Source organism: Poeciliopsis prolifica, unplaced genomic scaffold (genome assembly GCF_027474105.1).
Source record: "Poeciliopsis prolifica strain line A6 unplaced genomic scaffold, Auburn_PproV2 SCAFFOLD017, whole genome shotgun sequence".
Taxonomy (NCBI): domain Eukaryota; kingdom Metazoa; phylum Chordata; class Actinopteri; order Cyprinodontiformes; family Poeciliidae; genus Poeciliopsis; species Poeciliopsis prolifica.
Genome location: NW_026562392.1, coordinates 3,604,986 through 3,632,506, shown reverse-complemented (window position 1 = coordinate 3,632,506; position 27,521 = coordinate 3,604,986). Strand labels below are relative to the sequence as shown.

The following is a 27,521-nucleotide window of genomic DNA, read 5'->3' as shown; positions in this document are numbered from 1 at the left end:
ATTTTGCAGGTCGACCTAAAAGTCAACCTTTGGTCCCATCTGGCCAGAACACCTCGTTCCAGATGTTCCCTGTGTCCCTCATCTGGCTTGTGGCAAACTTCAAAAGGAACTTCTTATAGTTTTCACTCAGTGACGACAGTCGTCCACCATCTCTTCCATAACGGACAGACTTTCTGACTGATTGATATTTGTGCTATCAGTCCTTCCATCTGAGCTCTGGCTTTCTGCGGCTGATCCAGAATTACGCTGGCCGTTAGCTGCAGGTCTGACGTGACTTTTGTAAAGTTACAAGAGCAAAAGTAGGGTTTAATTGATCACAAAACCATTCATTGAATTATAATTGTCTCACTTTCTAGGTTACTAGATATGTAGCTACCTAGCTAAATATTTAATTAGCTAAATTTTTGAAGTTCAATATTTATTTAGTCACGAAGATATTTAGTTAACCAACCAAGTAACTAAATACTTGGTTTGCTCGCGAACTAAACCAAATATGCAGTTAGAGCGCTAGATATTTAGTGTAAATAACCATATGTGTTTTGCATTACAGCACATTTGAATGTGTTTTATGTTGCCAGTAATTGTGATGTTTGTGTGGTGAAGCCCTTGACTTCTGGTTTGAGCTCTACACTTTTGTTTTTGAACACTTTTTGTCTGGTGCAGTTAGTTTGTTTTCTCCCAAATAGAGCAGTTGGTAACTTCCACCAGTTGCACCAGTTAGCAAAGCGGTTACAGCAGTTTAATAGGACACTGTTTTTCACAGAGCAACAAGAAGCGTTGTTTCATACTGGCTGCCCCTCCGAAGAGTCAAAAGGTGTGTTGATTGTAAAAAGTGTTTACGTTTTCAGGTTGTTTTTTATTTTTTTGTTGAAAACTATACAGTCTTTTTCTTCCACTTCACAGTTTTATCTCGTTACGTGTGAGTCTGTTATATGAGATATATTTTGGCAGACATCACCATTTTTTTTGGGGTCATATTTTCCAGTGCTTAACACTGGATTCTTGCTTTTGCTCACTTTCCACACAATAAGCCAACTTTTGGAGAAATTGCTTTTACAAACACACCCTTCCTGAGGTCTGTGTAGGACAGTCTCACGGAAAAGCAAAGCCGGAGAAAGACGTGTAATACTTTCAGGTGTTAAAAAAAAAAAAAAACATCACAAATTGCTCTTTCATTTGCGAGTATCGAAGTAAAACAGAACACCGGCAACAAAGCAGGGCTGCTGCTTTCTCCATCTAAATGAGAATAACCAAGCACGGTGCTTCACATGTGCAACAACCAGCTTTCATGTGTCCAAGCAAAAGAAAAAAAAAGTAAAAAGAAGGAGAGGGTGGTGTGGGTGGGGGGTGGAAGGGGGAGGTATAGACTTATTATTTTCCTGCCTTTTACCAGCTGGGGCATAAAGAGAACGTTCAGAGGGTGTGTTGGTGCATGGGGGTGCATTTATGTGTGCGTACATGTATCTCTTCAGGCACTCATGTGTGCGTCCATCTCCCATTTGCATTTGAGTGAGCCTGGCCGTGTGCATATGTATGGGTGGCACAGCGGACCAGAACAGAGCTCTGACAGAAGCAGAGCTGCTGCTCGCTGATGCCTGCCTGGAGGAGCTGACAGCAGCCTGGCCTGTCAATCAGGGTGCAGGCCCAGAAGCTCACTGCTCACATTATTCTATCTTGTTAACTCTAAATCTGTCTGCATGCTGTTTATGTGCCTTTTTGTGTCCGTGTATGTGTGTGTATGTGTGTGATGGAAAGAGAGTGTGTGTGCATGGGCATACGTGGTGGCTTTGCTTTTTTTTTTCCCCCCACCACTTATGTGCTTCAGTGTTTTGGTCCTAGCTGCATGGACAGGTTCAGACGAGTATTAAACGAGGCAGATGTGAAATCTGGACTAGGTTGTGGTATGAAAGCCAGGCCACTATTGGTGACTTTATAGAAATGCGAAAAACCAGCAGGAGAAGCAGTAAACTGATGTTAAAGTCAAGCCATCAAGGAGGACTTGGTAAAAATGTGACAGCTAAATTATTGTTGTTGAATTGTTTTGTATGAACAAAACAGATTTACTTATTTTCTCATCAATAGCTATTTCTGGCTGACTTCCACTTTCTAGTTTCATCGTATTACATTTTTAATTCTTAACTATAAACACATATAATTTGATAAACGTACAACCATACATGGGAATTTTCTCCTTTAAAGTCTGTGGTATTTTTTTCCTTCACCATACGGACTACTATCCCCATAATCCTTTGCGATAAAAGCTCGCCGTCCGGATGTTGACAACTTGTGTCGCCTTCACTGCGGGTACGGAACTCCTAATTTTATTTACATGCGCCTAATTAGTTCTTCTTTGAAACAAGTCAGATATGTAGCGTTTGATGATAACGGTTCAAATCATAATCTCTAGCCTTTTTCTTTATGGCTTATGTTTTCTTTAAGCAAAAGTAATTAATTGTAGCGGTGGAGATGTTACAATGAGGACAACGAAGCATTTCTACTGAAATTATCCCGGGTAACTAATATTTGATTACATAAACTTAAACAAAATGTAATACGTGATTTGTTTATTGTTACATTTAAAAAAAAAGTCCGACATTTTCTAGTTGGATTAAATACACTCTTCGTGACTTCATGCGTTGTCCTGCTGGTCCCTGAAGGCAACACGAGATAAGCGACAGGAATGTATTTAGCGAACTGAAATATCCAGCTCCAGCTGATGGAAAGAAGAAGATACATCCCCATGAATGGATATATAGATCTTCGTTTGCCGTAAATTGACCTCACGTTCATTTGTTCTTGCGTGTTTTGCTGTTAAAGCTGCCAAGCGGAAGCGAGCGGCTCACGTTTGACAGCTCAGCTTGTCTGGTTGTTAGCTAACCCCGGCTATTTAACATTAGCCGCCACTGACAGACAAACCGCTGCTTGTTTTATGTCACCAAACAAATTCACGTTTTAGTGCCACTGCACTGAAGTCTTACAGAAAACTGGCAGCTGGAAATATACTACTTATAGAGTGGGGTTTTCCATTAAACCCCCAAAACAAACAGACGAGTTCTTGGGCAAGTTCCTTGTTTTTTTTCATGTTTATATATATTCATACCTTTTAACAACTTTAATTACATCACTGCTATCTAACACAAGGCCTTCCCCCAAAGCGTTTTGTTTTTGTTTATTTCATCTTGGATTCTAAAAAATATCTGAGTTTGTGTAAGGTCAAAAGTTGAACTTTTAACTAAAGCTCAGGCATAATAGTGGTGCTGCTGATTGACCTACATAGAAGTGAGACACCTTGGCTGCTTCCTGTACCTGTCAACAAACCTCCAACATGGTGGACACTGATGGCACTTTATGTCATTTTGACTTTGGCCATCATTGTGAATTCTGAATAGTTGTGAATAGTGAATAGTTCACAATCGTGTGAACTATTTTGTGCCACCTTGTCTGTATGTGTGGTGTTTTTGTCATGTAGGCAGCTCTTTGAGCAAGGACAACTTTTGAACTTGTGACTGATTTCAAATAAAGTCTATATATCGCAGTTGAGTGTCCGGCAAAAGTATTTACACCACCTAAAGTTTTCCTCATTTGGTTCCAAAGTTTTATGTATTTTAACTTTAAATGGAATTCATTCTTCAGATTCTCCTGAGCTGTGCAGCTCCTCCAAAGGGCCTTTGGGCTATTCTCCTTGCATAGCCCATTAGTTTAAGTAGATAAATGTTTTTATCATTATTACCTTTTTTTTAGGTTTGAACTTGTGCTATACTTGTTCTAGTTTTGAATGCTGTATTCTCCCCCACACCGCCCTTCCCCTCCGCTCAGTTCCTCAGCCAGTAGCAATTAGCAAACACCTGGTGGATCTGAGCATCTACAAACTAACTCTCAGTGAAAAAGTTGTTGAAGTGTTAATATATGAGTGATGTTTTGGTGACTTCTTGAAGGTGGAGTTTCTGAAAAAGCAAGTGTTGTATAGAGACAGTGGCCCAATTTCAAATTATGATATCAAATTTCTTTTATGTCATATGTGACATGTGTAGCATTTTTATAACAACTGAAAGTAACACAGTTACTTGATTTTGGTATAAAATAGCACTTTGTGCCTTAATAACACTTGAATATTCTGCAAATGGTCCATAATTAGCCAATAGGCTATCTTTCATCTGCTGTCCTTGGATGACCAGTAATATGTCTCACTAAAAACAAGGTTCTTAGTGAGACATAAGAAAAATGTTGGCAAATATGATGTGTTTTGAACTAATTCTTTTATTTGCTTTTTAAATGGATTAATCAGATCACTGGATTTTATTTTGGTGTATCAAAAAGGGGGTTGAATACAAATAAGCCCCCACAGATTTTCCAGTTGTTTCAAGCTTTCACGACTTTCCCTGTAAAAGACATTGAAGCATGTACCTGTAACCTGATACATGAGGAAAAAGTTGTGTGAATACTTTTGCAAGGCACTCTGTGTATTCAGTGTGATTGTACTCTGTGCTGTGTCAGACTTAATGTTTTGCTCGTCCCACTCATGGATGTGTTTGTCTCTGCCTAACCCCACAGGTCATGCATGCAGCTTGCGTTTTGTCCGTCCCCAGCCCTCGAGACAATGCGCTACCCGTAGCCGGAGGCTCTTCCTCCGTCTAGCCTCCGTCTTTCCCCCCCTCTGCTCCCACCGCTCCCAGAGTTCCCTATGTTAACCCTCTTGAGCATGTTTTACTATATATGTCTGCGGCGGCGCTCCAGGAGCGGCACTCGAGGCGAGGCCCTGACTAGCCGGCGTGCCGTGGAGTCGGGCCAGCGGGCGGTGCTGCCGGTCAGCGTGGAGGTGGAGCAGTATGCCAAGGAGGTTCTGGACTTCAGCTCCCACTACGGCAGTGAGAACAGCATGTCCTACACCATGTGGAACCTGGCCGGGATTCCCAACGTTTACCCCAGCTCGGGGGACTTCACGCAGACGGCCGTGTTCAGAGCTTACGGGAAGTGGTGGGAACAGTGCGCCAGCGCTCCCTTAACGTTCCGCCGGACCCCCGACGGCTTCCACAGTCAGGATTACATAGAGCTGGGCTTTGAGGAGCCCGTCTACCCTACGGCGGTGGAGGTGTTTGAGACTTATTATCCCGGAGCCATCGTCCAAATCCTGGCCTGCTCCCACAACCCGTTTTCCCAAAACCCGCCTACTGATGTCAGGTAACAGCCCCCCACTGTGATGACATCAACTTCATGTTTCATATTTGTAACTAGAACAGGGTTCCTGCACCACCTCAGAGTACTTTGGCCATTGTGGATAGAGGGGAAGAAAGGAGGAACTTCAAAATAAAAAAAATAAAAAAAAGGGATTTCTCAGTTTGAAAAGTGAGAAATTTTCTTTAAAAAGCTAAAATTTTGAGATTAATTTGAGAAAAAAAAAACATGGAAATTTCAGAGTTCTTCCAACATTTTCAACTTCTAAAAAGTTGCAAAAGTTGAACATTTTTGACATTTGAAACAAAATAAAAAACATTCCTTGTTCTTACAGAACATTTCTCAGACTATAGTCAAACTTTCTGAGTCAGAAATGTTCTAGAAAAAGCAAGAAAATGTCAAAGTTTGAAAAGCGACACATTTCCTAGGCAAAAGAAAATTTAGATTAATTCCAGAAATCTTCTAGAAAAAATATATACATTTCTGAGGTTCAAAAGTAAAAAAACTTGAAAACTCAGAATTACGATGTTTTTTCTAGAACGTTTCTGAAATTAATCTCAAACTTTTGAGTTTTTCTAGCAAATTTTCAACTTTTCAAATGTTGAAAATTTCTTGTTTTTTTTTCTAGAAAATAAATTATTTTTTCCTTTTTATTTCTGTCTGTCGTTGCCCTAATATGCTGTCATACGACAAGGTCATGAAAAGTATTGGAGAGGTTTTTATTATTTTTTTGTAAGAATGTAAAAATTATGCAAATCTAAGAAAAAAATATGCTGCTCAACTTTATTTCTTATTTTATTAACCAGTAAATCTGGTTAATAACAACTTTTGCTGGACAATAAATTGTCCCTGTAAACATTGCGATAAATGATACTGTTGTGGTTTTGAGACCATTTTCAAGTAATATATTGACAATTACATAATAATTTTCTAGTTTTCTCTCTCAAAGAAAGATAAACTTAAATTTGTAAAGAACTATTAACACTTGAACTCAAAAAAACTTCATATGCAAAATAAAACATGACAACAAAAATTAATAAACAAAATGGGGGAAAAAAAACACAAACAAAACCTTAATTGTAATGGATTATAATTTCACTGTAAACAAAATTGGCCTTCAATAAAGGATTAATGATCAGAATGGAAATGATTGAGCTCATTTTAATTTATCTTTCAATTAATTGATTAGTTTGTGTTTAATAATATATTCAGTAAGCAGAAGCAGCAAAACAATTTCTCATGCTAACATCCTTTAGCACACAGTCATTTTGTAAAAGCTTGTTTTACAGAAACCTTGTTTTAGCGATGCTAAGCGTTGCTGTCTTGTCCAGGTGGGAGGTGTTGTGGTCAGGAGAGCCCACCAAAGCGCTGACCCCCCAGGCTCGACAGTTCTCCCCGAAAATCAAGCACATCAACTTCCCCACCAATCTGCTCCGGCTGGAGGTCAACAGCTCCCTGCTGGACTATTACACCGAGCTGGACGCTGTTATCCTCCGCGGCGTGAAGGAGAGGCCCATGCTCGCGCTTTATAAGATGCCTCTTATAGACATAAGCGACTTGAGTGACAGTGAGGACGAGATGTCTGACGTCAGCGGTCCTTTCAAACCAGGAGGAGACGGCAAACAGCAGAGGACGGCCAACGGCTTCTTTGACAAACTGCCATATGAGGTGACAGCAGAACGAACACGCTGCAGGGCGCAGAGCAAAACCTGAACCTCAAAGGAACCATAATGTTAAAGGGCAGGATTATGTAAAATCGACTTTTTTGAGCTTTGCATCATGTTACAATGTTGTTCAAAAACAAACCAAGGCGGATGAAGCTCCTCCTCTGAGCTGCAGTTTCCAAGCCGAGCTTCAGCATTCCAGCTCCTTCAGACTAGCCAGCAACAAATAGCAAGCACCTGATGTTACTGCACATTTGTTGAGCTCATTATTGGAGCCACTTTTCAGGCAACGCTGATATGTTTTCCTAAAAGGTTAATAGAGGAGCCATGTTGTGATGACTTCCTGAAGATGGAGTTTCAGAAAGAGCAGGAGTTTTTAAAGAGACAGAGGCACGATTTCAATGTTAAATCACAAAGACAAATTTCTTTCAAGTTATGTTTAATATTTGTAGCATTGTTATAACAACTGAAGGTAACATTGTTACTTGATTGTGCTATAAATTTTAACCATGTGCCTGGAAATAATGCTGTCCCTTTAATGTTCTTTGATAAACATTAAAGAACATTAACAAAGTCACTTAGAAACTTCAACTAAGGATTTTCACAGCAACAGATGCAGAGAAATGCAACTTTTCCTATTAAATCATATTGAAATAATGAAGTTAATTGCATTTTTGTTGCTGGAGTTGCTATTTTAGAGTCTCTGTTTGCAATAACACAAGCACTGATCAGTTGATTTGTTTATTTGTTACAAATCGTACCTTAATAACATCATTTACCAACATGTTTTTGTAACTTCCTGCAGCTTTAGTGGAAATAAATCACCAGGAAAACACGTTGCCTGTTACGAAACACTATGGTAGCAGATTTTTGGTGTGGGGATTCACGTATCACACTCCACTCTGTGTTGTTCAATAAGACACACTGAGGTCTGCGACCAAAAGCATTAAAAAGTTTGAAGTGGTACGAACACTCTCCCGTGTTCCTGCATTCCTCTCAAACACATGATCGCGTCGGGGCTCCATCCTGGTCCAACGGGCCGACCTCGCGTCACCTTGTCCGTGGCACGCTTCAAGAAAACCCCTGTGGCGCTCGTCTCATCTGCGCTCCAAACCGCTGCCATTAACGGCGGTCCTCACAAACCGCCGCGTACCCGCCACCGAAAGACAATACAGCTATTATCCGTCAGCCGACACCGGGCCAGAACGTGGCGCGTTGTAGGTCCGCCGCCACACACTCGCGCGGGGCAAATTCTAGAGAGGCAACGCAAACACAGAGCGGAACATCAGAGCAGTTTTGATCTCTCCTACATAGAGAGGAAACATTAATCTACGCCACGCATTTCTACTTATTATCCTTCAGCTTTTTACCATCACTTTAAAAGAGTTTCCACTTTTCCTCGCCTCTCCTGACCCTTCTCTCTCCCCCCTCCCGGTCTTCCGTCCTCAGCTCATCCAGCTGATTCTGAGCCACCTGACCCTGCCTGACCTCTGCCGTCTGGCCCAGACCTGCAAGCTGCTGCACCAGCACTGCTGCGACCCGCTGCAGTACACCCAGCTGAGCCTGCAGCCGTACTGGGCCCGGCTGAGTGACGCCTCCCTGGGACACCTGCAGAGCCGCTGCACCCTCCTCCAGAGGCTCAACCTGTCCTGGACGGGCAGCCGCGGCGCTCTCACCCTGACGGGCTTCAGCAGGTCAGAGCGAAACGACCTCGGGGGGGGAAAAAAAAAAAAAAAAAAACATGCAAGGACGAACAGTTTTAAAGTTGGTAGAACGGCAGAGAAATATTCTAAGTTCAGATTAAGAAGGTCGTTCTATTTTTTTTCCCCTTTAGTTTCATAAAGGCCCGCGGTAACAGCCTGGTGTGCCTGGAGTTGTCGTGTTGTCACTTCCTGAATGAGCCGTGTCTGGAGGTCATCGCGCAGGCCTGCCCCAAACTGCAGGAGCTCAACCTGTCGTCGTGCGACCGCCTCCACCCGCAGGCCTTCACGCACATCTCCAAACTCTCACTCCTCCGCCGGCTGGTGCTGTACCGCACCAAGATAGAGGTAGGTGTGGTCACCTGTGGACTGCAGAAACCTGTAGAAGGCCCACTGCTATCGAGCGTTTTTCAGAAAAACCGAGACTTAATTTGGCAAACCCTTCACTTAAGAAAGCATTCAAGCGTTTGCTTTTGTTTTGAGTCTTTGAGGTTTCCTTTATGTTCTCTTCAGGCCCGGTAAAGATGTGTAAAAAGCCTTAGAATAAATGGAAGTTTTATTCAGTGATTCTGAGAAAAACTGTGAAATCACATTTAATTCACTTGTGGCTTCAATGTTGGCAAAGTTAATACTTTGTGCAGCCACAGTGTTAAACCTCTCTTGCCATAGGAAAGCTCTTCATATCCTCATGTAATATTTTACAAGGTTGGGGTTTTTACACAGATTCACTCCCAGCAAAAAAACCAACGCTTATTTAATATAACTTGAGATTTCAGAGAGTTTATTTTTAGGTTCTGAAGAATCTTAGTATAGAAACTGATCCACAGCACCACGGATCCTCCTCCGTACTTCAAGCTGATCCTTAGGAAGAGTTTTAACAGACTGCTGCGCAAAAGCTGAATTTGTGATCTCAGTAAACCAAGGCTCCTGTTAAAGCTGGAGTGTGAAACTTTTATAAAAATATGTTTCCTCACAAATGTTCTTTGAAACTATCACCATGTCATCAAATATGAAACAGATAATCTGTGAAAAGATGGATCTGCTCCAGACCAGGAGTCTGTTTGAGTCTCCCGGTCAGAAACAGCCAATCAGAGCCAGGAGGAGTGTCTTAGCTCCTGTTGGTCACTCTGGTGTATGCGCTGCTAAATGTGTCAGTGGTGGATAAACAACTTAGTATTTCAGTAAAACTTGATCTGCTATCGTCGGTGGTTATGCTAACTAGCCGTAGCGTTATGAGAGTGTGTTGACTTTTAAAACAGTTTGACATTCTAGCTACTGGCTACAGTGTTGAACCTGTTAAAACTGTACTGTAATTAGTCAAATAATAAGAACGATATGAATGTTCATTACAGTGTAAGAACTGTTTGGGGTCCAATCAATTATTTGTTAATGTGGTTCAGTTGTTCACTGTTGCTGCAGTTAAACGTACATTTATCTAAAGGCTTTCAGCAAAGCTTTTAGATGAAAGTAGTTCCTGTTTTTATTCCCACCTCTGCTTTCTTGTAAGTGTCTCTCACTTACAGGTTCATCTTTAAACCTCTTGAGGTATCGCTGCCTCCTGTACGCCCCGTCAATAACAAAACAGTACGGCTTTGATCAAACTTTCAGACTATTTATGGTAAAACGATCCGGCTTCTTATCTGATGGCTCGTGTTGCTCGCCGCGTACGCTCCGTGTCAGCCCCGGGTCCGCAGGGCGTGCGTTCAGGTGCGGGCACGTCCGGGAGCGTTGTTTTCGTGTCGCGCCTCGCCGTTTTCGCCGCGCCGCAGACAGAGCGTCGTTATGGACGACGGGCGGCGTCGGGTTTCTGCGTTGGAGTCGGGCCGTGCGCCGCAGGTTGTTTACGCCGCGGACAGACAGTGAGAGCTGTGTGTCTGCCTGAGGGAGAGGGGGCCGTGGGGGTGCGTTCTGACATCTCAGCTGTCATTACCCTGTCAGTGCTCTAATTAAATGAGTAGCTCACCGCAGAGAGAGAGAGAGAGAGGCGTTTATGAAGATGCCAGACTGAGTTCGGCGCACGCACGCACTCACAAGAGGCTTTCACTTTCATCTCTTGACACTTTCTCCTGCCACAGATGTACACGTGTTGGCAATTGGCATGTTGAATTTCCATATCTGGGTGCGCGCCGCAGCGCCACAGGAGAAGACTCCGTCCTCGGCTCACGTCGCAGTGCGTAGAACTGATCTCCTGGGCTTTATGAAATTCCTTCAGATGTCGATTGGGAAGACAGACGGTGTGTTTGAAGGAAGGTCAGATGACATGACTGACTCAGCAGAATGCAACACTGTGATTTAGATGTGATGTTCTGTCATTATTTTCACATTTAAAGGGGCAGTATCAAATAAATGCATCCTTTTTTCTTTTTTTTTTAGCTTTACATCATGTTATGTCATTCCCTCATAAAAAACATCCCTGAAGTGTTGCCTTGATTCTTTTATGCATGTTTGAGAAATCCTTCAATCTCCATGGCAACCACTCATCTGAGCAGAAACGCTGCCTTCTAAGACGAAGCTCCTCCTCTGAGCTGCAAAACGTCCGCGTCACACAGGGTTTGACCCCCACTCGGCTCCTTCAGACTAGCCAGCAGCAATTAGCAAACACCTGGTGGAACTGAACATCTGCTGAGCTCATTATAGGAGCTACTTCTCAATGCGAACGTTGCCAAAGGGTTAATAGAGGAGCCATGTTGTGATGACTTTCTGAAGGCAGATATCTAGAAATAACAGGAGATTTTAAAGAGACAGAGACCCAATTTCAAGACGTTAAATCACAAAGTGACATTTCTTTAAGTCATGTTTGACCCATGTAGCATTTTAATAACTATTGAAAGTAACACAGTTGCTCGATTGTGTTCTAAAATGACACCACGTGGCTGGAAAACACATAATACCACCTCTTAAAATTGCCTATTACCATTTTCTGCGTGTCCTTTTTTTGTTTTATTTGTATTTTTTCTTTTTTCTTTCTTTCTTTATGTTCTCTCTGTAGCAAACAGCCATCCTCAGCATCTTGACCTTCTGCCCTGAGATCAGACATCTCAACCTGGGGAGTTGTGTGAGGGTAAGTAAAAAAAAAACAACTCAAATAAATAAAAAACTGTAATTATGCTTCTGTTTTAGACCCAAAGTATTAAAGTAAAACAGAGATTCCAAGATAAGAAACCATCCTGATTTAGGTCATGTGACCTAAAACCAATTTGTAATCTGTGGTAAGACCTGAAAAGCAGTATTCAGTCAGTTTCTATCCAGCTTTAGCATCTGCCTGTGGCAGGCGTTGTTATGTTAAACCAGCTGTAGCATAGCAGAGAGAAATTAGGAGGCTGTGAGCAGCACATGCACACGATTGATTGACAGCATTAATGCACTCCTCCTGGTTTTGATTGGTTATGACTCACCCAGTGGTGTTTTTCTGCAGTAAGTGCTGGGAGGAGTCAGAGGAGCTAAAAAAAGTTTTCACATATTTTTTACAGTATTATTACAATGTAATAAGAGCAGATTTTTAAAAGTAAAAGTTACAAACTACACCTTTAAATTTTACACTCCTACTGCACACGCCTGAGGAGATGATCGCAGCGACGTTCATCTGTCTCTGCAGATAGAGGACTATGATGTGGTTGCCAGCATGCTGGCCACTCGTTGCCGCTCCCTGTGCTCTCTGGACCTGTGGCGCTGCAGGAACCTGACGGACCGAGGCCTGGCCGAGCTCGTGACCGGCTGCAGGTAAGCATCGCCGCACAACACCACACCACGCCCAGAGCGCCGCGCACACCGCGGAGCCACGGCTCCTTACGGTCTGACGTTCTGTGGTGGCTCAGGGCGTTGGAGGAGTTGGACCTGGGCTGGTGTCCCACCCTGCAGAGCAGCACCGGCTGCTTCCAGCAGCTCGCCCGCAGCCTGCCCCGACTGAGGAAGCTCTTCCTCACCGCCAACCGCACCATCTGCGACTCGGACATAGAGGAGCTGGCCGCCTGCTGCCCGGCGCTGCAGCACCTCGACATACTGGGTACGCTCTGCGTTTGGTCAGCTACGAGCTTTGCACATCACCCTGTTTTGATTTTTATTTTTTTCTAAAGTTAATTGCTTTGGGCTTGTTTAAAATGTAATGGACACAGAGATGGGAGAAGAAAGGGAGAAAGGGTGTAAAGGAAAAGAGGAGTAGAAGAGAGGAAGAAGCACAGATAGAGTTTGACAATCTGCATCTGGACCTGCAGAAAGAGAGAAAATAAAACGGAGAAACCACAACAACAAACATGCATGTATGATAATAACAGTGTAACATCATTGGAAAGCAAACGGTGCAAAACGTATTTAGTGGCAGCCGCAGCCCAACTGAGAGTGTATCTGCACGCACTTACACTAGTGGAAAGAAACCCAAAAACACTTGACCCAACTCACACAGATCAAAGGCAACTCTACCAAATTCTGAGCAAAGGTATGTAAACTTCTGATTTGAAGACAATAAAAATATCTCTCTCATTGCTTACTTAGCAATTAGAGCTGATTTAGGTCATTCTAACTGACCTAAAACAAGAAGTGTGGTGCGGTTTCACTTCAGACAGTGAGGTTTATTTGGTTTTATGTAAACTAGTGGTTTAAAAAAAAGCTTAAAATCCCACTGAACCAGATTTTTTTTTCAATTTTGAAAATAATTCAGTCGATTGTTTTAAAGTCGGTCTCAAAACAACAACGTTTATCGCAAAAACTTCTGGGACAATTTATCATCCAGCTAAATCTATTATTGCTAAGAAGGTCTGAGGCGTATGAATACTCCTGCATTAAAAATGCAAGATGGAAAATGTTGATGATGATAAATCCAGTTGCACATTAACCTGTGAACTAAGTAACTTCAGTCTCATTTAAAATTAGCTCATAGTTTTGGATTTCAAAGTCTTTTCTTTTGCTTTATTTTTTTCTCATCGTCAGGAACACGGTTGGTGAGCGCCGCGTCTCTCAAGAAGCTCCTCCAGGCGTGTCCTCAGCTCGTCCTGCTGGACGTCTCCTTCTGCTCCCAGGTGGACACCCGGGCGGTCCAGGAACTCTCGAGCCTCTTCCCCGGCGTGGCCATCAAGAAAAGCTTTACTCAGTGACCCCACGCCGGCCGAGAGGCGGCGCGACCGGCGAGAGGTTCACCAGCAGGTTCTGGCTCCGCGACGGGTCCGAGTCCCGCCGAACGCCAGGAGGAGCTCACGTCCTCGTAGCGGTCGGACGTTGTCAGAGAGATTCTTGGGACTTTGACTGGACGGACAAGCGGCCGGCCTTCAGACTGTACAACATGAAAACCTTCCTTGTTATTTCGCGCCCCGTTCTGAATCAGGGTTGCCGAGCTCTTCTCTTAATCTGACACTCAACATCTAGTTTTCATTTTTATTTTTTTCGTATCGCCAAAAACCAAAAGGACGAGAAACTCGGAGTGACGAGCGACATGCAAAGAAAGCGACGTCAGTGCATCGTGCTGCTTACTTAGGTGAACAAAACTGTTAAAAAAAAAATAAAAAAACTTTTTTTTTTTTTTACTTCGATCACACTAATACAACCCAGGTGTTTCTTTTTAGTGCCTTATCAGAACGATGGGGTGTAAATGTTCTCAGTTTCACAGCGTACCACTCCTGGCTGCTGCGACGGTTTTCAGATTAACCAGGAATTGTGTTTTAAGCAGTTTTTCTTTTTTGTTAATAGAAAACAACAACAAAAAATTCCTGCATAATTTATGTCCATTTGTGAAATAAAGACAACAATTTTGAGTTCCTCAAAAAACAAACAAACACCCTATTACTTGTATTTAGAAGCAGATTTAGGCAACAGTTTGTTTATTTATTGCTTATGCCCCTTTTTTTAAATTCATAAATTCATGTAATTTACTGAAAATCAACTTAGAATTTTATTACTTGCACTTACCTCTTCCTCATATAGACGACAGCAGGATGTTATCAGCCTTTTAATTAAACTCTAGGAAGAGGCCAAATAATAATAATAGTAATAGTAATAATAATAATAAAACAGGAGTGGTGTGTTTTAAGCTGAGAACATGCATGTGAGCGTCTTTCTGATGACGTCCATCAGTCGGTGATAGGTGTTTTCTCAACCTATATAAAAAGAACCACAGACAACGTTGCTTAGTTTTCAACCAAATTCTCGCAAGAACTGAGAAGGCAGAGAGGATCGGCTCCTACAAGCCGATCTCCCTGCCTTCTGCTGCAGAACTTGTCTTTTTATTAGCAGGGAAAGGGAGCGAATGGCGTGTGGGAGAGTGATCTTAACAAAAGAGGGGCTATCCTGATAACAAGGGACACAGAAACTAAATGCTACACACAGACAGTTTTACAGCCGAGGAGTATCTCAGGAAGATCTCCTAAAGAAGATTTAGATATCACCCGCAAAAACATGCTAGAGGTTAAGGGAAGGTTAGTGATGTCTTGCACAGTGTAACAAGTTCCTCCTCTCTGCGGCGAGAACACTAGACCTTTAAATGAGAAACAACTGGTAATATAAAACTACTGATGTAAGAAAGATAACAAATCATAATAATTCTAACAGTCGGGTTCACTCTTCTTGCTTCCACGTTGCCTCAGGCTGAAAGGTTGAACTCAGAGGGAGAGAGATCGCTGCAGATTGTTGCTCATCGGATGAAATGCTATGGAAAGGTATTTAACCCCTTATAGATTTCTCGTCTTTACTTGATTTTTTTTCAGACGATTAGACAAATATTAATATCAAATAACTGGAGTAAATAGAAAGCCGATCTATTTGAGTGAACCTTTTCGCTGATTATACCAGTGATCCTTTTTTGTTTGTTTGTTTTTGAAAACATTCAGAGGTGGACTAAGGATTCGGTCATATTTTCTGGCAGAAAGAAGAGTTTGTCACGTTACAGCAAAGGTCATCCCAGTCCTGGAGCAGCAAACAGACCCACAGCATCATACCGCTGCTACCATGTCTGACTGTCTGACTGATGGTTCGAAGTCAGAATATTTCCTAAATTCACTGGGATTTGATGTTTCATGAGACCATGTTGTTTTGAATAGATTCACTTAATGAATGAAATTCTTATTTGTAACGCTGACATTGATTTGATTATGAGGGAAAGTGACAGAAAAACAACAAAAAAAGTGAAGTCTGCGGGGGGGAAATACTGATAGGAAAGAACATGATCAAACTTGTTTTATTTCAATTTTTTTGTAAAAATGTAAAAACCAAGCAGAGTTGAAAAATCCACCGGCATCAATTTGGAAGTTTAACTGGTTGGAAGTAAAAGTGGTAGAGCAAGAACACAAACACAAAGCCGTAGATTTAAACAGACTCTTCTTAGTTCACCAAACAATCAGATTATTATTATTTTTTGCTGTTTTCCTCTAAGGTTATAGCATTACAATAAGGACTCAGAGGTTATAGCATTACAATAAGGACTCAGAGGTTATAGCATTACAATAAGGACTCAGAGCTTCGGGTGGGCCTTGTTTAGTGCTCCTTGTCCTACAGCTTCCTTTTCCTTCCATTAAACTTACGTAGACCCCAGACTGAAGACATTAACTTCGGGATTTCTCTTTTTAATATCTATGATAAACTGCATGTTGTCCCAAGTTTTCTACAGCGCCATCAGTTCTTCCACTGTTAATAAGCAGAAGATATCTGCTTATTAACAGTCGAAAAAAATCCTATGTGGATTTAAAACTCTGAATATTTAGCTTCTTTAGCAGGGGCGATTTTCAACTTTTTTCTTTGTTCCTTCCCCATGGAGAATTCATCAGTGATGCGTTTCCTCGTGACGTTCTCAATAAATGAAGGTCACGGTTGTGAAGGAGCCCTGCCAAACCAAGGACGTGTATCAAACTCAGGACTTACCTATTCTGTACATACATATCAGCATCATATTGTTGTTTTTTGTTTTTTTGATAATGTAAGTTACTTTTCAATCAAAAGACAGATGTGCTGTGACTTACATCAGACTGAGTCGGCTTTAACAACAGCAGCCACTAATGTAACAGGAAGTAGAAATGTACGTTGACGCTGCTGCTGCTGCTGTTTCGAAAAAAATCTGCTGATTATTTATTTCAGTGACTGAAACTTTGGGAGAGTCAGCTTGAGAAGCGGTTTTATTCCCCCCACTCTTTCTTTTCAGCAAGAAAACTTGAGCTTTTCTTCAAAGGACCTGCTAGTGGTAAATATTTGTGCCTTATTGTCCCGTTTGAAGGTTGTGTGGTTGAGTTTCGATTGTCGCTCTGAACCAAAGGAATTGACAGTGTCCCGCTGAATCGGGGCCCTGGGATCTGAGCGCAGCGCATCAGCCACGCAAATTAATATGCAAAAATGACATTTGTTTATACCTTCCTGTGTTCAGTCTTGTTGCCAACGCTGTTAAAGATGTGCAGAAAGCCTTCAAATAAGTTCTGCGTTGATTTGGTTGAATATTTTTTTCCCCCTGTATCTGGTTAAAAGCCCGTTTTCAATTCATTGATAGACGATTGTATCCACAACACTTTGCACTCTTAACAAGATCATTGCGGCTTTTGGAGGAGAAACGTCAGAGATCAAGTTTGGGAATGATGTTACAGATGTTTGTTTTATGGATTGTCTGCTGCTGAGCTGCTGAAACATCCAGAAAGTCCTTTTTTTCCTTGCCTTTCTCCCAGACAACTGGTTTGCATATAGACGTCAGTATACCTGAAAATTGTACTAAAGAGCAGCACTACTACATATTTTTACTCCAGTGAAAGGAAAGAAAGCAGCAGTCGTCCAAGAAATGACTTGAAAAAGACTGGAAAAAAATTCAAGTGATCAAAATATTTAATATTTAAAAATGATGAAGTTAAGGAGTCAGCAGTTCTCTCTGGGTACTCCGGCTTCCTCCAAGAGTCTCTAAGGGCGAGTTGGTTGTTTATCCTGTGTGCCTCAGTGTTGCCTAGGCAACCTGCCAGCGAGCAAACGACCACCAGAGCAAACGACCCCCACTTGCAGATCGATCCCAATTTTTTTTCAAATCATTCCCCCCCCACTATTGAATAAATGTACTAAAATTAAATACTGAATCTGAAAAAAAAAGTGGATTTATTTGAAGGCTTTTAACACCTGACTGACTATTTCTGGTTCTGGAGTTGAGGTTTTCCCTTCTTCTGTATGTTTAAAGTAAGCAGAAGAAGAACCAACCCAGTTCTTATCCTATTAAAACAATTTGTTAAACAGTTAATGATTTTTTCCAGGTTTATTGGCTTGGTTGGTTGAAAACCTCACATTTAACCTTTACAGTTAAAGTTAGTTATTTTGATAACTTTTTTTCGCCCCTTCATTCATCCACCAAACTCAAGTGTATCATTTCAAGCAGATGTGAATAAAAGTATCCCTGTCAGAACACATTGGATGTCTACAATGTACAGCTAATGGCCTCCATTCACCCTCTCATGCCATGTGTGATCATTGCTGTGGAGGGAGGTTGTGTGCTTCACTGGCTCGGTGGTTCGAATAAACTGGAGAGAGCTTCCATTAATCCTCACAGTCTTTGTTTTGATCACAGATATGACGGAGGAACCTGACCGGAGAACAAAGTGGCTTCATTCCTGCAACGATATTTTTTAACTTCAGCACGCCAGTGTTACCAGAACAAATGTAAACGGATCTCTTCGTCGCGTTGCGATCGGTAGCTCTGCTCTGGGATATCCAGGGTGAGTGACTGGGAAGCTGTGGCGGAATGATCCTTTTCGCCTTAACCCCTCTGCCATTTTACAGTCTATTAATACCACAGGGAGAAGTGACATTAGCTTGTCTTCTTAACGGCCTTTTAATGAATTGTTTATGCCTGGTTTAATGATGTATATTGTGGCCCTGTAATGTGCCCTAATGACGGAGAACGAAGCAGCCTCAGCTGAAGTATTAATTTGGACTGCCTCCCCAATGATTATTCCTCAGCTCCCAACGCCGCGGCAGAGCGCGACGTGATTCATGGCGGCTGCTGGCCTTCGCAGCTACGGCTTGATTTCTCGCTGTCACACTCCTCTATGAGGCTGATGTAGTATCCAGGGGATCCATAGCAATTAGTTGAGTCTTTTATTTGTGGTTGCAGAGCTCTCAGATGAGAGCAGGACGCATCAGCACAGGGGACACACAGCAACTCGTGGAAGAGTTCACACCACTGGAACTTTTTCACATTTTGTCAGAGCGCAGCTACAAATTTCAATGGGATCTTATGTCATAGACCACAATAAGCCATGTGATTTGTTTTTTTTTTTAGATATTTTTATCAGCTAAACACTTGGCTTCAATCTAAATATTTAGTTAGTGAGCTAAGTAATTAGCTTCAAACAAAATGTTTCACTTTCAAGGTGAATATTCAGATTCCAAACTAAACACCTAGCTCCGAGCTAAATGTTTAGCTAGGGAGCTCAAACACGTAGCATCAATATCTCAAGCGAAATATTTATAGGTAGTGAAATAAATACTCCAAACTTGACAGTGAAACCTCACAAATGTTGACTTCCAATACTTGGAGCTGAAATCGCAACCGAAAAGTGACTGAACACAAACATAAAGCCCACTTGTCGCAGGAGGTATCATCATTGTGTCATTTTTGGCCTATCTCAAGTCCCTCTGATGTTTACGTTTTGATGTCACACAATGGGTTAAAAAAGTTAAAGGGTTTACTTTTATAAGACACTTTAAAGCTGTAAGTGTTCCTCATTGGTGATAAAAGCAGTTCGTGTGCAAGTTGGGGTGGCAGCACAAACTTTTGCAGCTCCTTGTGTTTTTATTTTGTGCCACCGGCAGCCAGGCAGAGCGGGGGGACCGGCCTCGTCTTGCAGGACGTCGTGGTGGGGCCTCCCTGTGAAACCCGTCATTATGCGGCTTGGCGTTCCTTCTCTAGTTTCCCCCAGCTCAGGCTCTAATAATGAAGACATCCCTGACAGTTCACACTGTCGTGTCTAAAGCTCATTATTTTTGATACGTCTGTTTGGTTTTTTTTTTTTTGTTTGTTTGTTTAGTTGTTTTTTTAAATCCAGGATATCGAGAATGTCGGAGCTCGGTTTCTCAAATCCACTTAAGCCCAGAAATCCGTGTGCAGCTTTCCGTCGCCGTGACCAAGTTGGCGAGGAGAACCGTTTTGGTTTGCGCGTGCCTCAGTCTGACTGTGATGCTGCTGTGTAATTACTGTAAACAGGAGACGGCGCACAGAGGCTGCTCGCAGATCCCAGCCGACTCTCGCTGGAGAGATAAACAGTGTCGCTCAGGATCAGGATCGCTTGTCTCATAAAAGCCCATGGAGGCTCGAAACAACGCGTCTTTGTTTGCTGCCTTCTAGAAGAAAAAAAAAAAAAGGATTTTACTGAACGGAGAGATTTGGTCACACAGCCTCTTTAAGCAAAGCAACTTGTGACCCTCAGACATCGACATCTGAAGGAATCAGTTTCTCTTTCTCAAAGATAGCTTCCTTCGGAAAATCAGCTGGAGCTTGATGTGGCGCTTTTCCTTCGTCCCTCCAAATAAAAAAAATTGAAAAAAACCCCATAAATATATTGACTCAACATTGCCGTAGTCAAGAGCAAAGTTCTAACAAAGCACATTGAAATGGTGTTCATGTTTCCAGAGGTTTTTATGTAACATGAGGTTGGAGGTCATTAGGGTAATTAGTTAAGTGAAGTTCACTTAAAGTAGTATATTTTGCTCAATAAATGCAAAGCACGTCGCAAAGGTTTTCACTTGATTTTTAAATATATTTTCTCACTTTGCAATCACAAAATGTATTTTTTTTTGTTTTTTTGCAGAATTTTAGCTGATGAACCAACACAGAGTAATAAATAATAATAATAAAGCAGAAGAGACATAAATATGTTGTCATTTATATTAAAAAAGTGACTTATTGTGTTTGTGTTCATCCCTTCCCTCTTTACTGTGAGACCCCTAAAAATAAAATCCACTCTGACCAGGACAGGAACGCCATTAGCTTAGCTAGCTTATCTTAAATCTTACCTGCCGGAATGAGTGACACGAAGAAAGACATAAGACGCCTTAAATTAAAAATTTTCCAAATCACCCTCAACTTACTGTTCGCACAGTAAAACATGGTGGCGGCAGCATTATGCTGTGGGAATGTTTGACATTGGGAGTTCGATCCCTGGAAGACGACCTGCTGGAGGCTGATCGTGAATAAAGGGATTAGATACAAGCGGATTTGTGAGTTAAAATGGCCCAGTCAAAGCCCAGATCTGCAATCAGTTGAGAATCTGGCAGGGTTTGAATAAATGCTGTCCAGCCCATTGGACTGAGCTTTGTGTTTTTCTGTAAGTAACAAATGGACAAACGTTTCTCACTCTGGATGAGTGAAGCTGGTGGAATCACTCAGCTCGATGGAACTGCAGAGAAAGTTTTTATTAAACGGCACTGAACACAAACGCAAAGAAAATTAAACCCTAACAAATGATCCTGTTAGGTTTTATAGGGTGCAGGCATCTTTTTCCTTTCACTTCACAAATGACCATCTATTAAATCAGAATGAAATTCATTCAGGTTTGTGGTCATAAGTGGTGAAAAAGTTTGAATGTGATCAGATTTCAGCCACGCCAAAGCCTCCAGGAGGGGCTCCCACTGTGGAGGGCGGTGTGTGTGTGTGTGCGTGTGTGTGTTTGTGTGTTTGTGGAGGAGGGAAAGAGGCTCGGAGACGACCGCCTTTTCACAAACAGGCTCAGCAATTATAGTCCGAGTAATTACGCGCTGAAGGGGGAGACACGATTCGCCCTGCTGCTCAACAAAGTTCATGTGAAGTTATAATTAAACAATAACTCGTTTACAAATGAACGCACACGCGCGTTTGTGTACTTAAGTGTGCAAAGAGTAATTAGCCGCCATCCATCTGAGTGAGCAGCCGTAATGTCAAACGGTGGAACCACACTGAGGCTGTGTGTGTGTGTGTGTGTGTGTGTGTGTGTGTGTGTGTGTGTGTGTGTGTGTGTGTGTGTGTGTGTGTGTGTGTGTGTGTGTGTGTGTGTGTGTGTGAAGCGTGTGAGACAGAAGCAGTACAGATTGAAGGAGTGATTGACACAGAGGCTCTGAGGCGGACATGTTGTTTGACTTTGTGTTCAAACAGAAGAAGAAAATCTCCACGTGAGGCCATGTTTTCGCATTTATGTTGTGAGTCACTATTTGCTCCAACATGCTGACCAGTTACACTTTCTTCTGACGTCATAATGAAATAACGTAATAATATTCCACTTTAAAATGACAGTTTTATTGCAAAATCAACTTCTGTCAGCTTTGCATCCTCTTATAACGTTATTCTCTCATCAAGAACAAACCTGGAGTGTTGCCATGATTCTCTATTGGATGTTGTGGATTCCTTTTATGTCCCATGGCAACCATTCAAAACGCCCACGTGGACCTAGCAATGCCTTCGAGGACAAAGTTTCTGCTCGGAGCTGCAGTGATCAAGCGTTGACTCCCCTACTCAGCTCCTTCAGACTAGCCAGCAGCAATTAGCAAACATCTGTCGAAACTGTGCATCAGTTGAGCTCATTATAGGAGCCACTGCTCAGAGAAACACTAACAGAGGAGCCATGTTGTGATGACTTCCTGAAGGCGGAGCTTCGGAAAGAGCAGGAGATTTTAAAGAGACAGAGGCCCGATTTTGAGGAGTAAAATTACGTCAACTTTCTTTTAAGTTATATTGGAAATATTTGACAACTGACAGTGACATGGTTGATTGATTGTGCTACAAAATGGCACAAAATACACAATACCGCCCCTTTAATACATCCGTCATGTGTAAAACTGAAATATATTTTATCTAATTATCAAAAAACAAAAACAAAAACAGAATATAATTTTGTTATTGTTCAGAAACCAACCCACAGTTTTGATTCCAGTTTGCTGAGTGATTTCTGAGTGGCCCCTTTGGGCCAGCAGAGCCAAACCGGAGCCCCCACAGCGCCACCTTGCTGAATTACTAGAACATGGCACATTTTTAGAATAAGTGTTTAAGCCGTCAATGAATTTCAGTCCGTTTGCATCATTTTCATAGATGACATTTATAATAAAGTAGAAGTTGTTTTCGACCTCACATCAAAAATAATAAATCTATATTTTTGAACCTGATATTTGTAAAAATAAAAAATTGGAGAAAACTTTAAAATGATCACATTTCTGATCAATTTAACTACAAGCTACTAACGGCCAAAAAAAGCTTTCAATTCTATACTTTCAGAAAAAAATAAAAATAAATAAAAAGTCAGCTGTTCTTTGGGGCCCCCTGCTGACCTGGAGGCCATGAGCAGCGGCTTAGCTCACAGCCTCATATTGGATGTTTTGCTTTGATGAAAATTTAAAGTTATTAATAATAATATTTTAAAAAATCAAAATAAATTTCATAAAGCAGTTCAGCCAGAGCAGCTCAGCTTTCCTCCCCAGACAGATATCTCATGTCTGCCCTCAGTCAAATTTTATTTTAAATTTTGTATTCTTGCAGATTTATCTATCCAGTGAAAACCAAAATTATTCATACCCCTAGAAAATTCAGGTAAAAAAATGCTTCATTTAATCAGCAGGTTCTCTCTGTCTGATGGTACTTATTAATTTTTAGATTACAATTAAGGTCATGTAAAGGAGGCCATCCTGACCTCACAGACAGAAAACCTCCAAAAGAAAGACAGAAAAAAACATCAAAGAAAAATAAATGGCTGCTCAGTCATTATATGAGGACAGCTTGGTAAAGTTTTTTTTTTTTTTTTGTTATTTATTGGTAAAGCTGTAAACAATTTTCAACATTCTGTTTTTCAATAAAATTACAGCTTTTTAAAATGTTATTTACTATTTTATGCCACTGTGTCGTCCTTTGTCACGCTGCCGATCAGAGAGAAACTTAAAGTGAAATTAAAATCATCTTGAAATGAATTCTGCCAGGGCTGTGAATAATTCTGGACCGAACCGTTGATAAACATGGCACCATTTCATCACATTGATCAATAAGTGGCTGTAAAATGAGGCCATAAAAAAACAACTCTGACCCATTTTGTTTCATCTGAAAATAATTTTCATCACCTATTTTCCATGGATGCTCCGTCAGATGGAGTTTGCAGGTACAGTAAGTTCACAGAACTTTGAGTTAACGGACCTTTCTTTTGGAGACTTTTTTTTTTTAAATAAACTGAAAAAGTGTCACGAACTTAAAAAACTGGAAACATCCTTAAGCTGCATCTTCTGACATCTTGAAGAGTTCAAATTCTCAATTAGAAATTTTAACCTAAAATTGCCATTTTCAGTACAAACTGCATCTTTACAAAAACCACGCACCTTTACAATCTATCATGTTTAGTAAGAATCAGTCAGATTCCGTGCGCCATGATTTTTTTGTTTTGTTTTCCTGACTGCAGTTCAGGGGTAAAAAGATCTTGAACTCACCCTTTGGTCGTGTTGACGCCACTAGATGGCGCTTGCGCACCGACTTTCCTCCACTGCTTCAGACTTTCTTCAGCACTGTTTTTCTTTTTTTGTTTTTTTTCTTTTTTCTGCTCTCTCTCTCTCTTTTTCTCTCTCTCTCTGAGCCTGATGGGAAATTTCAAGTCACCTAAATAAAAAGGAAGGTGTAATTAACGCGTCGTGCTATTAATTGCATCTGCTAGAGAGCGGATGAAGGGCACTGGGCCGCTTTAACCCCCACCCCCCCTTTTTTTTCTTCTTTTTTTTATCCGCGGCCCCCTGAAAAAGTCTGCATGTCAGAGAGAGGGAGAGGAGCTGCTTCCTGGTGTCACGCGTCCAAATGGCGGGTCAGGTCAAACGGAGATGATGATGATGATGATGATGATGATGATGATGATGATGATGATGATGATGATGATGATGATGATGATGATGATGATGCAATATAAAGTGGGTCTCTCCTCGTGGAAACAGTTGTGGGTTGAACGCAAGCAGGTCAATAGAATCACTTTTCTGCAGAGTTCGGATCGATTAACGGGCCAACGGGCCGTTTTTCTTTTGAACCAATCAAACTACAGATGAGCGATGACGCGGTTGAAACAGGAAGTTTTCACTTGATGCCACTGACGACTGATCAGACAAAAACTGCCATTATTCACCCACATGCTGAGCATGGCTTTCCCAGCTTAACGGACCAATCGGATTTAAATAATAATAATAATAATAATAATAATAATAATAATAATAATAATAATAATAATAATAATAATAAATAAATAAATAAATAAAATGAGCGTCTTGGAGCTTTGCCCTTCTTCAGGAAACATTTCAGAGAAGCAGTACTAAAGGAAAACAGAGAGCTGGTGTTTAATAGAAATCTGCTTTTGTTGTTTCACAAGTGTGGATTTTATTCCTACTGTCTCCCAGAGTCGGTCCGTTTTAGGAGAAAATGGCAAATTAGGGTCAAGCAAACAAATGACAGAAATCGCTACTGTCTTCATCTCAGACCAGCTGAGACGAGAAGCAGAAAATGCAAATCATAGTGACAATAATAGAAGCACTTGCAATTTTTAAGCGGTCAAAAGCAATCACTGTGGACCCCTTTCGGTCCTTGCCAGGCCCGCTTTTTGCTCCCCGGGCCCCAGCTTGAAGACCATTATCGAGCCCTCGCCCGATGAAAGCTGCGGCCTCTCCGGGCCAAAAGTCAGTCCGGTTCGGGGAAGCAGAACCATCATCAGCTCACAATCATCCAGCCTCTTTTCCTCGCAGCCATTCATTTCCTCTCAAACGGCGGAGCTGCAGCAGCCGCAGCACGGAGCTGCTGCAGCAACAGAAACACCGAGCTGCTGCAGCAAAAGCAACACGGAGCTGCGGCAGCCGCACGAACATTTTCTGGCTTTATCACTGCAGTTTGCTTTAAACCAAAAAAAAAAAAAAAAAAAACATGTAGGCTTGACATTGGAAAAAACAAAAAGCCTTTTTAATATCAACCTCATTATTTCAAAATGTGCAAGTCCCTTTGTTCATGTGGCGAGTGACGAAACACGATCAGAGCCTCTGACAGAACCATCCAGTGAATATGCCCCAAATAATAATAATAATAATAATAATAATAATAATAATAATAATAATAATAATAATAATAACAAGAATAAAAACAACAACAAAACCAACAGTGAACAGAACAGTTGGGTTGCTACAGGTCTACATCCCACAAATCTGATCGTTTCATTAAAGCTACCGAGGAGATTCCAGTGATCAATTCTGCAGAAACAGGAGAGGAGAAGAAAAGGAACATGGAGTCAAACAAAATCCAGTCAAATAACAAAAAGGAAGGTGGGAATCAAATCCCTGGATATGTATCTTAGCATAAAACAAAACAAAACAGAAAAAGCGAGCTACTGTTTGGAATGGAAACATATATGTGTATATACAGAAGTCTGTGCCTCCCCTCTGCGTCTCAGTTCGGCTTAAATAGATTCCGTCTCGTCTTTTTGCGTCACGTAAATAAAAGAAAAATGACGTCATAAATTAGAAGCTCAAAGAAAAACAAAACAAAGATGGAACAAAATCGACTTCCTGCAATCATACAGTCCCTCCACGATAGAGCAATAATAATAATAATAATAATAATAATAATAATAATAATAATAATAATAATAATAATAATAATAATAATAATAATAATAATAATAACTTTCTCATAAAATGCACATTTTCGGAATATATTTTAAAATTATTTGAAAATAAAATGTGCAATGTTATTATTATTATCATTACTATTATCATTATTATTATATCTGTTAATATGTTAGGTTATTACTATCAGTTATTATCGAACGCGTCTTTCTGGAACATTTTAATCATTTCTGAGCGTTTTTAAATATTAATAATCTGTCTCGGTTCAGGTTCTGAAGCGCTGTTTTGTGTTTTGGATGTTTTTTTTTTGTTTGTTTGTTTTTCACTCAGCGGGCGGGAAGTGACTCAAACCCAAAATGAATTGGCTGACATTTAAATCGATAACACACGAGCTGCAAATTAAATGCGCCAAAAAATAAAATAAAATAAATAAAAACAACAACAAAAAACCAAAACAAAAAAAAACGCATTTTTTGAGGAGAGGAGGAAAACACAAGGCAGCAGTTCGGCTGGATTCTGAGACTCAATAACAAACAAATAAAATAAAATTATAAGGTGGGAGAATGAAACAAAAACAAAAGTGCCCCAGTGAAAAATAATATATATATTTATATATATATATATTTATATATTTAAAAAGGGATAAATCCATAACTTCTCGTTGAAAGTTGTACAATATTTACAGATTTGAATCCGGATGGTTTTGCTGCCGTCTTATTATGATCGATTATTCATTTAGTTATTTTTGCTGAGATATCTGGAGCCCATCTTGTCGTGGGAAAAGTGCCAGATAGTCCAATCAATCCCCGTGGAACCTTTTCTTCTTCTTCTTCTACGAGCAGAACAAACGCTTTGAGGGAGGAGATCCTGTTATTGAACCGCTTATGATGGCTGAGAAAAACACAGAGCGGTCTGTGTGTTTACGCCGCTAATTGCAGAGGTCGACAACAACAACAACAACAATAATAATAATAATAATAATAATAATAATAATAATAATAATAATAATAATAATAATAATAATAATAGATGAGTGGCAGCTGACAGATGGGACTACACTGACTGGGGTTGCAGCCTTTTTACTAGCCTCCTCTTCATTTCTGTGACCCCTATCTGCCCCCCGGGCCCCCAGGCCACCTCCCCCCCCCCCCCCCCAGCCCGTTCGCAGCAGGACGCGCAGCCACAAACTTCCCCGCTTCTGCACAGAGCAACAATGATGTCGGAGTTGATAGAAAAGTGGAAACTATTCTGCTAGGCTTTTCATCTAAAAAATACTTCCCTCCCTCTCTGTTGTTTTTTTTTTTCTTTTTATATATATTTTTATTTTATTTTATGTGATTTTTTTTTGTTATTTTATTGTTATTATTTTGAGTCAAATATAATTTTGAATACACAACGGGGGCTACACCTTAAAACCGCGTCGACTCACAGTGCTGGGCATGTCCCCCCACCCCCA

General features: G+C 41.0%; 1 protein-coding gene across 5 annotated transcripts; it reads left to right on the top strand.

The window, feature by feature from the left end:
* The first annotated feature begins 205 nt into the window (after window positions 1-205).
* On the top strand, window positions 206-18,010 carry fbxl4 (F-box and leucine-rich repeat protein 4). 5 transcript variants are annotated; one of them, XM_055042369.1, is made up of 11 exons: window positions 206-263; window positions 764-814; window positions 4,552-5,178; window positions 6,504-6,840; window positions 8,286-8,530; window positions 8,671-8,884; window positions 11,526-11,597; window positions 12,132-12,256; window positions 12,352-12,539; window positions 13,460-14,000; window positions 15,106-18,010. In XM_055042369.1, the coding sequence occupies exons 3-10, from the start codon at window positions 4,682-4,684 to the stop codon at window positions 13,621-13,623; spliced, it is 1,842 nt and encodes a 613-aa protein (XP_054898344.1). In that variant the 5' UTR covers window positions 206-263; window positions 764-814; window positions 4,552-4,681; the 3' UTR covers window positions 13,624-14,000; window positions 15,106-18,010. The 5 variants fall into 5 exon arrangements, with proteins under 5 accessions (XP_054898344.1, XP_054898343.1, XP_054898342.1 ...); XM_055042368.1 differs by lacking the exon at window positions 206-263 and having other exon boundaries at window positions 732-814; window positions 15,106-15,177; window positions 15,349-18,010; XM_055042367.1 differs by lacking the exon at window positions 206-263 and having other exon boundaries at window positions 732-814.
* The last annotated feature ends 9,511 nt before the right edge of the window (window positions 18,011-27,521 follow it).